General features: G+C 34.4%; 1 protein-coding gene across 1 annotated transcript; it reads left to right on the plus strand.

The window, feature by feature from the left end:
- The first annotated feature begins 2,113 nt into the window (after positions 1 to 2,113).
- On the plus strand, positions 2,114 to 8,292 carry LOC133290288 (C2 and GRAM domain-containing protein At1g03370-like). The gene is made up of 9 exons (XM_061488363.1): positions 2,114 to 2,739; positions 3,155 to 4,396; positions 4,588 to 4,770; positions 4,925 to 5,208; positions 5,297 to 5,413; positions 5,524 to 5,786; positions 6,815 to 6,986; positions 7,174 to 7,446; positions 7,589 to 8,292. Exons 1-9 carry the CDS (start codon positions 2,391 to 2,393, stop codon positions 7,778 to 7,780), a joined length of 3,075 nt encoding a protein of 1,024 aa, XP_061344347.1. The 5' UTR covers positions 2,114 to 2,390; the 3' UTR covers positions 7,781 to 8,292.
- Positions 8,293 to 13,270: the final 4,978 nt, after the last annotated feature.

Here is a 13,270-nt window from a genome sequence, read left to right on the forward strand (position 1 = left end):
TTCAAGACAAGCCAAATGTGTCATAACTTTGTTCCAAGACTTTATACTTGATTTCATAAAATTTTTGTTTCAATGCACCTGTTTCTTTTTTTTTTTGTTAACATTTTTTTTTTATAACAATGCTGGTGGCATGTGGTAAATTAAAGAATGAACCTCATCGGGTGGGGTGCCATCCAAATTAGACTCTAGGATGACATTTGACAAAAGGGTAGTCGGCTATTCCACTCAATATCAAATTCATTGACATTTCAGCCCCAAACAGAAAAAGGAAAAACAAAAATAAAAATCATAAGCTACTATCTTTTTTTTTTTTTTTTTTTTTAAATTATAAGCTACTATCTTTATCTAATCAATCTTACTCAATATCTAATACTGCAACGATGGTTGGAAAAGTGATTGTGTTATATTATATTCGTTTTGCGTGTCCTAATTTTTTCTTCTTCAAAACATGCGGACTCCACAAAATATTATGTGTATAAATTTTTTTTTGTGATCATGATAAATGCAAACCTCATAAAATATTGACTTTTTTTAACATAGAACTTTTAATACAATGAAAAATAAGTTAAAAGAGTAAATAAAATGAGGTGTTACTGTACCATTCATTTTTTAAATACACTTCTAATTATTTGGTTTCCTTAATAAATGGTTTGTTTTTTCTGCAATTACTGCAGATAAATTATCTATAGTAAGTCCAATACGACGTCGTTTTGGGGCGAAAATCATGATGTTTTTATAATTTTAATTTATTTCAGAGTTATAATAGTCTTTATATTTATAATTTTTTAAGATTTCAATACCAAAACGATGTCGTTTTGAGAATAAATACAGATGACTTATGTGCAATAACTGCAGAAATATTTTTTCCTTTAGTAAATAAGATTAGTATTTCTCATATTTTAAGATATAATTTATCTTCTACACATATATAAAAGCATATAAGGTCTATTTTTTTCATCTTCTTTCTATTTAATCCTACATAGTGTTATATATTTATCACCCAATGGGTGCAGCTCAGTTGGTAACTTGGCGCTGAGTTAGTGGGGTTGGATATGTTGGGTATGGCTCATACTTCACATGATGATGTTGGCCCTAATTGTCGGGGTCAGCAGAAAGGCAACTGGGGTCCCGCTCCCAGATGAGCGGGCGGGGGTCCGAGGGAGCCGCCCCGGCGGGGGTCCGGGGGGCAGCGCCCCCAGGCCGGTAGAGGCTAGGTAATGTTTAGGCCTCTGTTTCTATTGTAATTTTCTTAGCAGTTTGGGCTTGGGCCCGTGAATAGCTGCTGTTAGGGTTTCTTGTAATCCTATTTATATTTGCCTTGTAAACCGAGAGACTTGTAACGAGTGACGGTGAGGTGAATATAGTACAGACAAGCTGGACGTAGCCTATATTGGGTGAACCAGGGTAAATCATCGTGTCAATCTCTCTACTCTTATCTCTTTTTTGTTTTCTCGATTCTGTGTGATTGTCGATTTCCAACAGGATATGTGTTCGATTCCCGCTGAATGCATTCTTGGGGAGGGGGCTGAACCTTTAGCCATCACTGTTACCCGCACTCCGGATTAGTCTCATAGCCGGCTCAAAGAGTCGAAGCTCGTGGGGATACCAGAAGGAGCCAACTCGTCTCAAAGAGATAATTAGAGTTGGGTAACTCCTAAAAAAGATAAAGTTCTCCTCCCGAACACTAATCCCTTAATAAATAGGTGAAATTAACCCATATGCTAATCGTTTAATAACAGTAGAAATAGAATAGAAAGGTACATGACTAGTTTATCAAAAAAAAAAAAAGTACATGACTAGTGTAGTTTATAGGTCCAGCGTCAGACGCGGTTGTGGCCGCGGTTGAACAAAATGGGGTCAATGTAAAAGCAAAGTGTCTTTATACTTTTCAAGGTACAATCTTGATTTTAATTGCATCTCCCTCTCTTTCCATTTTTTCATATCCAAAATTTATTTTGTCTGTAGATTTTATCAATGTCTCTCTATCCAATCTCAAAAGCTCTCTCTCTCTCTCTCTCTTTTTGATTTTTCCTTCTTGCCTGGCTCGTTGACAAATTTTCTGTGCTTCTTTCTCCTTTGTTTCTGCCACTCATGATGAAACTGTTACAAATTTTTTAATTTTGAATCAATTTTTACATAGATTACTAATTCCCACAGCAATTTTTCTTGGGAGAATCAAGTTTTTTACTAAAGAATTTGATCTGTGTTGTTCATTCTTTCTACTTCTCAGTGTCCTCCCACCTATTGTTTCATACAAATTTTCTTCTCTTTCTGCGTACACTGCATTACCCTTTTGGAAGATCTTTGTGGGGTGCCCTGTAGTTTAAGGGTGATAAAAGAAAGTTGATATTTTTACTTCAAGATTCTGGTGCCCTTTTGAGTTTTTCATAATGAAACTTGTAGTTCGTGTGATTGAGGCAAAGAACTTGCCACCGACGGATCCTAATGGGTTGAGTGATCCATACGTGAGGCTACAGTTGGGAAAGCAAAGGTTCAAGACCAAGGTTATCAAGAAGAATTTGAATCCAAAGTGGGATGAAGAGTTTAGCTTTATGGTGGATGACCTCAATGAAGAGCTGGTTATCTCTGTTATGGATGAAGATAAGTTCTTCAATGATGACTTTGTAGGTCAACTTAAAGTGCCAATCTCAATTGTTTTCGATGAGGAGATCAAATCCCTTGGCACTGCTTGGTATTCTTTGCAACCCAAAAGCAAGAAGTCCAAGAACAAGGAATCCGGTACTTGTCTATTTTGTACGTAGACCCCTGCTTTATTCCTTCAAAGATTAGTGAAATGAAACTGGTCCTTAAATGGTTTTTGGTCATTGCATGACTTCAATTTGTTCCAAGTAAATAGTAACCTGTAGACTATTTTGATGTTAAAATATTATCATCCGGGGAAGAATTTGATGTAGTATGTTGTGGAGAATCAAATTGTTGTTTAGAAAATCTTTATCAGACCAAATGAGGGATTTATTTTGTTATTATGTCTAATTTGGGACTAAGGATCGTACATCTCAAAGGGCCATTGACCTAAAGTCTTTTTGGAAAATAATGTGCTCTCTAACTGTGAACATGAATATATGAATATATGAATCATGATTTTGCTGTTATTTTGAACTTAGATTCTGACATTTTTTCCTTTTCTTGGCAGGTGAGGTTCGTTTGAGTATATATTTTTCACAAAAGAATGCATCCGTGGAGTCAAATGGTAATGGTGATCAATTATTAAATCCAAGTAAATTTGCTGATGCAGCTACTGAATCACCTTCGAGGTCTTCCACTGGCCGTTCAAACTCATCTTCTCCTGCAAGGGAAGAAACTACATCTGCTAAGGATGAAAAATCTGGTACACAAAAAACACTCACTGGCAGAATTGCTCAAATCTTTAATAAGAGCCCTGATATGTCTTCAACCCCATCACGGAGAAGTATTGACTCAGACCAATCTGAAATTAGTAAAGCGGAAGTTAGTGAGATCAATACTGAGAATCAATCCTCTAATGAGACTTTTGAAGAAGCTATGAAAAAAATTCAGTCCGCAGATCAAGGCAGTGAAATTCCTAGCAATTTACCAGCAGGGGTGTTTATTGATCAACAATATATTATTGCACCAGAAGACTTGAACGTGTTACTATTTTCATCTGATTCAAATTTTCTCAAGTCATTGGCAGATGTACAGGGTAATACAGAACTGCAAATAGGACCCTGGAAGTTTGAGAATGGTGGGGAGAGCTTCAAAAGATTAGTTAGTTACGTCAAGCCTCCCAGCAAGTTAATTAAGGCTGTCAAAGCCTTTGAGGAACAGACGTATTTAAAAGCTGATGGAAAGAACTTTGCTGTTTTAGCCAGTGTCAGCACTCCTGATGTTGTGTACGGTAGCACCTTTAGGACAGAAGTACTCTATGTTATCACACCTGGACCAGAGTTGCCATCGGGAGAACAGTGTTCACATCTGGTTATATCGTGGCGAATGAATTTTTTGCAGAGCACCATGATGAAAGGAATGATAGAAAATGGGGCTCGGCAAGGTATGAAGGAAAGCTTTGATCAGTATGCCAGTTTGTTGTCTCAGACTGTTAAACCTGTTGATCCGAAGGACCTTAGTTCCAGTAAGGAACAAGCTTTGGCATCATTGCATGCGGAGCCCCAGTCAGATTGGAAGCTGGCAGTGCAGTATTTTGCTAACTTCACAGTTGTCTCAACAGTTTTTATGGGGTTGTATGTGCTTGTCCACATTTGGCTGGCTGCACCCAGCACAATTCAAGGGCTTGAGTTTGTTGGGCTTGACTTGCCGGATTCAATTGGTGAATTTGTTGTTTGTGCTGTCCTGGTTCTTCAAGGTGAACGCATGCTGGGTTTAATCTCACGCTTCATACAGGCCAGAGCACAAAAGGGTAATCTCATACTGAGTGAATGCAGATACTTGGCTTTTCATCAATTTGGCTTTGCTTTATCTCCCTGACTCTGTTGCTTTTAATGGAGTGACCATGAGTTTGTTTCTCTCTTGTCTCTTAGTTGTTTGGTATTTACAATTTAATGCCCCTGTGTGTCTTTGTTTATATTGATTTTTTTTTTCTAATATTAGGTAGTGATCATGGAATTAAAGCACAAGGAGATGGGTGGTTGCTAACTGTTGCCTTAATTGAAGGAAGCAATTTAGCTTCTGTTGATTCTAGTGGGTTCTCTGATCCATATGTGGTGTTTACTTGCAATGGGAAAACAAGAACCAGTTCAATCAAGTTCCAAAAATCTGATCCTTTATGGAATGGTGAATTTCATGTTATCATTTATTATTTTCTATATTAGAACTCAAATCTAAACCACTGAATCCAGTGATCTAATGCATAAGTCTATGTTTCCATACACATGATCTGTATTTTTATATGATCAATAGATTTTTTGTACATTATCTATCTTTGCAGAGATATTTGAATTTGATGCAATGGATGATCCTCCTTCTGTGCTGGATGCGGAAGTTTATGATTTTGATGGACCTTTTGATGAAGCTGTATCTCTGGGACATGCTGAAATTAGTTTTCTGAAAGCGAACATCTCAGATCTCGCTGATATATGGGTTCCTCTTGAAGGAAAGTTGGCTTTAGCATGTCAGTCGAAGCTGCACTTAAGAATTTTCTTGGACAACACTAGAGGTGGCAATGTAGCAAAAGACTATTTAAGTAAAATGGAGAAAGAGGTCGGGAAGAAGGTATGTAAAACACTTTGTCTTTTCTGTGTTGTACTCCTGTTTTGTCACCCTTCTTTTTGGCTTATTTTTTTTAATTTAAAATTTGCAGATTAATCTGCGGTCTCCTCAAACAAATTTGGCATTTCAGAAACTCTTTGGACTTCCACCTGAGGAATTTCTCATCAATGACTTCACTTGTCATTTGAAAAGAAAAATGCCGCTGCAGGTGTGGTTAGTCTGTTACGTGATGTTGAAAAAGCATGGTCAATTTTTCTGTTTTGGTATTTACTGGTATATGCTTATTTAGTATTATGAGTTGCCAATGTTTCTCTGCAGGGCCGCCTATTTCTATCACCAAGAATAATTGGATTTCATGCAAATTTGTTTGGAAAGAAGACCAAGTTCTTTTTTCTTTGGGAGGATATTGAAGACATTCAGGTCATTCCTCCTACATTTTCATCAATGGGGAGTCCAATAATCGTCATAACTCTGCGGCAGGGTAGAGGTGTGAATGCAAGGCATGGTGCAAAATCACAAGATGAACAAGGCAGGCTGAAGTTCCATTTCCAGTCCTTTGTGTCTTTCAGTGTTGCACACAGGTAGACAAGGGACATTTTATAATATCTTACGAACTTATTTCTTATATATAATTATCTGCAACTTGTATGAAGATGTATGCTGTCCACCGTTTCAAGTATTTTTTATTTTTATTTTATTTTTTTTGCCCGTGCTTGTTAGGGTCTATAACAACACCAGTAGACTTTCAATATGGTTTATATTTTCTTGTGTTTTGAATCTAGTCATTTTAGGTTGTTTCAACAATGTATTATGTTAAAGATTTCAGCATTGGCAGTTCACAATTGCAACTCTTTTGGTTTATTCATATCTGGATATTCTAATAAATACTGCTGACTTTTTTTTTGCGTCTTGACTGTTATTATGCAAGAACACCATGAAAGTCATTTTACCTCGTCATGAATGTTTGTAGCTAATCCAATTTATATCCAATTGTAATTTCATCGTACTGCAATAATAAGGTGTGATAGTAATATGCATAATTTATTTGAATGTAATTTTCATTTCTTATACTACCTAGTCATAGAAGATCAAGTTACTTAGTAATGAAATAGAAAGAAGAGCCATGCCATTTTGATGATTTCAGTTTCATGGTGATGAAGGTGCGGTTCCTTAATTGTTTTACAGTACATGAATTGTGATACATGAGCGGTTTGTTATATGGAAATATCTGACAGTGTTACCTTCCACTTACATTTGATTATCATTTTCGACACAATCATAGTTGCTTCTCAGCTCAGCTGGAGTGAAAAAAATTTTAACTGCCAAAAATATCTCCCTAGTTTTGGAAGGCTTTCTGGCTCATCTAACTTCTCATATGATACTTACCAGATGTTCTGGTATAATATTAAATCATATATTCCTAAAAAAAAATTCACTTTCCATTAAACCCTTACTAATGAGAGTAAGGGTGAGGGCAATCCTCGTACGCAGTCTTATCCATGAAATGTTATATTCCTAGTTCTAAGAAATTATCTGCAAAGGTAAAGTGATAGACAACAATATAGAAGATATCCTATGTTACTAAGAAACTATTTTGGTGGTGATATAGGACTATCATGGCTCTCTGCAAGGCCAAATCCTTGAGTCCCGAACAGAAGGTCAAATTTGTTGAAGAAGAATCTGAAACCAAAACCCTTATAAGTGAAGAGAGTGGTGGTTCATTCCTTGGCCTGGATGATGTTAGCATGTCGGAGATTTATTCTTGTGTTCTTCCTATTCCTGTAATCTCTCTCTCACTCTCTCTCTTAATGCAAAAAATTCACACACTTGCACATATGTATGTCCACTAATCTGTGCATGTTGTGCCTTATTGCCATAACTTCAAATTATTGATTCGTTATTCAATTTTTTTTTTAACTTTGAAAATGTTCCTGTTTGATTATAGTTCTTTTTCTTTAATTAATTTAGGCCAGTTTCTTCATGGAGATATTCAGTGGGGGTGAGTTGGACCGTCGGGTCATGGAAAGATCTGGTTGTCTTGAATATTCTTATACCCCTTGGGTATCAGAGAACATTGATATCTCTGAGAGGGCAGTATATTACAAATTTGAGAAGCGTATTTCAAGTTATAGAGGTGAAGTGACTAGTACTCAGCAAAGATCTCCCCTTTTGGATGGAAAGGGTTGGCTTGTGGAAGAGGTTATGAACCTTCATGGAGTTCCTCTTGGTGATTGTTTCAATGTGAGTGAGCCAAATTTTGCTTGTTTCTAGACATTTAGCACCTATTTTTATATCTTTGTTTTCTATGATTTACCTGTTCTTGTCATCCTTCTGTTGGTTTTCTTCTTTTGCACCACTGAGTAGTGTCTATTATATTCGACAGATACACCTTCGCTACCAAGTTGAGGATTTACCCCCAAAAGCAAAGGGATGTAGAGTGCAAGTCTTATTTGGAATTGAATGGCAGAAAAGCACAAAGAATCAGAAAAGGATTACAAAGAACATCCTACAAAATCTGCAGGAACGTTTAAAGGTGACCTTTAGTCTAGCTGAGAAGGAGCTTTTACCAAAATAGCAAATGAATCTTCCTTGATTTGACCTAAACAAGTATGGGGGCTAGCTGATAGTCAGCATAAAAGGGCTTGGACTGCAATATATGATGCATCAGATTATAAGGTACATGTGATTGTGCTGTATGGGGTTGGTTTGCATGACAATCCTAACTTCATTGAATATAAGTGGAACAAACCTGTTCTTTGGTAACTTTGATCAGAGCTTTAATGATGCTGAAAATTCTGTTCTTTGGTTGACTTGCTACCAAGTCTGTTCTTCAAACCAGATTACTGATACCTAACTGTTCCATTGTAAATGATTCGTTTGACTCTGGCAGAAGATACTCACTCAGGTTACATCCCCAGTTGCTAGCAGTTCAAATTTTGGATTTGTTGTTCTGTAAGAGTCACTGCTTAGTTTAGTTGTTAAGTATTGTAAGGGTCAGCAACAAAATGTTGCCTCAGTAATTGTTAGAAGTTGTGACAGTTGACCCATTACTGATGAACTAATGCTTTTTTTTTTTTTTGTACATGAACTAATGCTTTTTGTCATATAGGAAAATGTTATAAATGATTTTTTACGCCTGAGAAGAACGCCATGACAACATGAAGCACAGATCCCTTGACTCTTCATAGATTGATTTGTTAAAATTTGAAGCACATTCATAATGAGATTGCTTTTTTACTTTGTAATATGGAATATACGTTGATTGCTGATTATCTAACATAGCTTTCTTCTTTTATTCTGGTTTGAGGCTGATATGTGAGGTTTGGTTTTAAAAAAACACTAAAGAAGTAAATTCTTCTTCAGAGTTAGAAATATTTTTGAAAGCATTAATTAGATGCAATAAATTTTAAATTCTTTTGTCCATGAGAAAGAACTATATTGGTTTAAGCCGCTTTATGAGCTATTTGAGCCTAATGGCATGAAATCATAAATATAACAATTGCTTTTATTGATTGGTGAAATATTATTATAACAAATTTGCACCCTCGCATAAAGAACCTTGTGGCAGGCTACTTCCCAAGCAAAATAGGGAAAAATTGTTATATGAATGACTTTTTAATATATTATTTTTTTTTTTAAAAAAACTTTTCATCTTGTATACACAAACAGGAGAGCTCTTTGGGTATTCCTAGAGTATATCACTTTCATAAGAGATAAAATATTAGGACTTGAAGATAAATATGGATAAAAGTTTGGATTTAAATAGAATGAGATTTTCTCTAATTAGGAAAAAGGGAATACCTAATGTGATACTCCCGTTGTACTAGAAAAAATCTCACTAGAGCTTTTTAGGTACTCATGGATGGAGTAATTACATCACTTCAAGGTAAATTATGAATAAAAGTGTGTACTAAGATGGAATGCGATTTTTCCTATTTAGGAAAAAAAGGAGTACCTAGTTTGATACTTGTGTTGTACTAGAAAAAATCCCACGAAATCTTTTTGAGTACTCTTGAAGTATCTACATCACTTTTAAAATGGTTAAAATATTGAGACTTCAAGACAAATATGGATAAAAATTTTCTATTTAGGAAAAAGTGAGTACCCAATTTGGTATTCACATTGTACTAAAAAAAAATTCTGACAAAAACTTTTTCAATAATTCTTGAGTATCTACATGATCTCGAAAAGCAATAAAATATTGAGATTTCAATGCAAATATAGATAAAAGTGTGAGTTTAAGTGGAATGAGATTTTTCTTATTTAGGAAAAAGGGTGTATCCAATTTGGTACTCCCATTATACTAAAAAAAAATCCCACGAGAGTTTTTTAAGTACTCTTTGGGTACCTACATCACTTCCAAAAGGGATAAAATATTATGACTTCAAGGTAAATTTGGATAAAAGTGTGGATTTATATGGATTGAGATTTTTTCTATTTAGGAAAAATGGAGCACTTGGTTTGATACTCCTAATGCCCTAGAATTTTTTTATGAGAGCTTTTTGAGTACTCGTGGAGTACATACGTCACTTCTAAAAGGGTTAAAATATTGAGATTTGAAGATAAATAGGGATAAAAGCATGAATTTATATGGAATGAGATTTTTTCTATTTAGAAAAAAGGAATACAGAGGGTTGGTATTCCCTTTGTACTGAACAAATCCCACGAGAGACTTTTTGGTACTCCTCAAATACCTACATCATTTTCAAAACGGGTAAAATATTGAGAATTGAAGGTAAATATGAATAAAAGTAGGAATTCAGAGAGCTTTTTGTGAACTGTTGGAGTACCTACATCTGTTTCAAAATAAGTAAAATATTGGAACCTTAAGGTAAATATGGATAAAAGTATAGATTTAAGGATTTAATGTTTCTAAAGTGAATGTAGATAAGTTATTTACATTTACTCTTAAAACGATGTCGTTTTGGGATTAAAAATTAAAAAGTTATAATGAAAAAGACTATTATAATCCTGAAATAAATTATAATTATAAAAATACATTAATTTCCATCTCAAAACGATGTCATTTTGAGCTCACTGTAGAAAAGTTATCTGCATTGGCTGTAGAAAAAGTGAATCCTAAATTTAAATGGAATAAGATTTTTCCTATTTAGGAAAAAGGAAGTACCTAGTTTGGTACTTCTCTTATACTAAAAAAAAGAATCTGAATAGAGTTTTTTGTGTATTCCGGAATATCTATATCACTTCTAAAAGTGATAGAATATTGGGATTTGAAGACAAATGTGGAAAAAATTATAGATTTAAATGGAATTATATTTTTCCTATTTAGGAAAAAGAGAGTAACCAATTTGATAGTCTCATTGTGCTGAAAAAAAAAATCCACAAGAGTTTTTGGGTACTCCCTGACTCCCTACATTAGTATATTACTTTAAAAAAGAATATGAATAAAAATTTAGATTTTAATGGAATGAGATTTTTTCTAATTATGAAAAGGGAGTACCTAGTTAGTTGGGTACTTCCGTTGTACTAAAAAAAAAACTTCCCCCAAGATAGCTTTTTGGGCAGTCTTGAAATACCTACATCACTTCCAAAAGGGTTAGATTATTGAAACTTGAAGGTAAATATGAAAAAAAAGGTGTGAATTTAAATAGAATGAGATTTTTCCTATTTAGGAAAAATGAGTACCCAAATTGGTACTCCGATTGTATTAAAAAAAGTTTACTAGAGCTTTTTTGATATTCTTATAGTACCTACATCATTTTCAAAAAAAGATAAAATATTGTAATTTTAAGATAAATATGAATAAAAATGTGAATTTAAATAAACTTAATTACTTAGTGTGTAAAGCTAGGCAAAAAAATTTAAATATTATTTTTTTAATAAATAATTACGCAAATGTATTTGTTTTGAAATTATTTATATAGGTGTAGCATTCAAACACGTCCACATGGGGCGTGACCGTGGATAGAGACACGCCCATGAGGGGCGTGAGTCATACGAGAGACATGCCTACATGGGGTGTGATCAGGAGAGAGACATGCCCAATAGGAGCGTGAGTGGTTTGGAGAGAGACACTCTCCATTTGGGCGTGACCGAGGAGAGAGACACTCCCCCGTGGGACGTGTTTCACCATGTGTTGTCACGTGTCACAAGAGTCGACAATTTGACCGTAAAACTTTGGAAGTCCATAACTTTTGACTTGGGTGTCCGAATTAGGTAAACTTTTTTTGATTCCACGTAACTTTTCGAGATCTACGTAATGACACCTCATTTGACATATTTTGTCTCTCGCAAAAAAAATTGAATTTATAACAATAATACTATAAAAATGTTTAAACTCAAATTAATAAAGAGGGAGTAACTATAACCTTCTCATATTTTTTAAACGTTCTTATTAATTTTGGTTTAAACGTTCTTATGATATCATTGTTGTAAATTCAAATTTTTTTTGTGACAGACAAAATATGGCAAATGAGGTGTCATTACGTAGATCTCAAAAAGTTATGTGGAATCAAAAAAAAAATTATCTAATTCGGACACCCGAGTCAAAAATTATGGACTTCCAAAGTTTTACGGTTAAACTGTTGACTTTTGTGTCACGTGTCAGCACATGGTGAAACACGCCCCAATGAAGAGTGGCTCTCTCCAACCGGTCACGCTCATGTGAGACGTGTTTGATTGCTATACTTGCTTAAGTTATTTATTAAAAAACAATAAAATAATTTTTTTTTGCCTGTAAAGCTATGCATTTTGGTTACATGTAAATATATGTTTAAAAAAAGTGTTGATATATATGATGCACAAATTCTGAGTTTTATTATTATTATTATTTTGTAAATAAGTTTTATTATTATATATAATAAGTTGTATCTACAAAATAGCTTCATAAATAAATTTTGGTTTTAATGTCTATTATATTATATGAGATAAAATTATTTTTATTATAAAAAAAAAAATCATCTCCAACACATGTTTAAAAGTGTATGAGACATTGAGACTCATTTTTTTTTTTTCTCTTTATATGATTCCACATATTTTTTATATTTATAGGAGATAAATTTATTTCTTAGAGAAACATCAAACCCATTAATTAGTGTTGAATCTAGAAATTTGGGTTCCATTTAATCCGAAATCAATTATCAATGAAAACTATTTAAAAAAATAAATAACAACGTTGTTACGATTTTGACTAAAATTAATAAATTCTTATATTTTTAAGTAAAATTATAAAAATTAATGATTAATCGTTGACTTGTGTCGTGTGTGAACTGTGAATGCGGCTTGCCAAAGGGAACTAAGGTGGAAAATAGAAGAACACCGATTAAAATGTCACTTTTTACCAATTTTTTTATCTAAATGTCACGCGAACAATGTTATTTTCCAATTTGTCCCGGGGGCAAGTTTGCTACCCGATGTAACGAACTTGATTTGCTGATATGTCACATTTTTAGTGGATAAAAAGTACGAAGTTAAAAAAAAAAGTTTGAAGTTCGCTACATTGGGTAGCGAACTTGGTGTCCACTAGAAATGTGACACGTCAGCAAACCGAGTTCGCTACACCGGGTAGCAAACTTGACCTCGTGGCAAATTGAAAAATTATACTGTTCGCGTGGCATTTAGGTAAAAAAGTTGGTGAACAGTGGCATTTTGGTCACTGTTCCGAAAATAGAAATCTCATGGATAAGAGGAAGACGGTCCAAAATATCACTCTTCACCAACTTTTTTACCTAAATGTCACGTGAACAGTATTATTTCCCAATCAGCCACGGAGACAAGTTCGCTATCCGGTGTAGCGAACTCGGTTTGCTGACGTGTCACATTTATAGTGGATAACAAGTACCAAGTTAAAAAAAAAAGTATGAAATTCGCTACATTGGGTAGCGAACTTGGTGTCCACTAGAAACGTGACACGTCAGCAAACCGAGTTCGCTACACCGGATAGCGAACTTACCTCCGTGTCAGATTGAGAAATAAGACTGTTCGCATGGTATTTAAATAAAAAAGTTGATGAATAGTGATATTTTGATCACTGTTCCTGTATAAGATTGGTATTGCATCTAAACTGAGGAGATAATAGTAATAACACAAATATAAACATGTAAAA

The sequence above is a fragment of the Gastrolobium bilobum genome, unplaced genomic scaffold (assembly GCF_033153095.1).
Source record: "Gastrolobium bilobum isolate Gb01-03AN ecotype WA unplaced genomic scaffold, APGP_CSIRO_Gbil_v1 utg1595, whole genome shotgun sequence".
NCBI classification, from domain to species: Eukaryota; Viridiplantae; Streptophyta; class Magnoliopsida; order Fabales; family Fabaceae; genus Gastrolobium; species Gastrolobium bilobum.

Coding starts and splice junctions, on each gene's coding strand:
- LOC133290288 (XM_061488363.1), top strand. CDS start 2,391: ATGAAACTTGTAGTTCGTGTGATTGAGGCAAAGAACTTGCCACCGACG. Junction 4,397..4,587: donor ACAGGCCAGAGCACAAAAGG/GTAATCTCATAC, acceptor TTCTAATATTAG/GTAGTGATCATGGAATTAAA. Junction 5,787..6,814: donor TCTTTCAGTGTTGCACACAG/GTAGACAAGGGA, acceptor GTGGTGATATAG/GACTATCATGGCTCTCTGCA.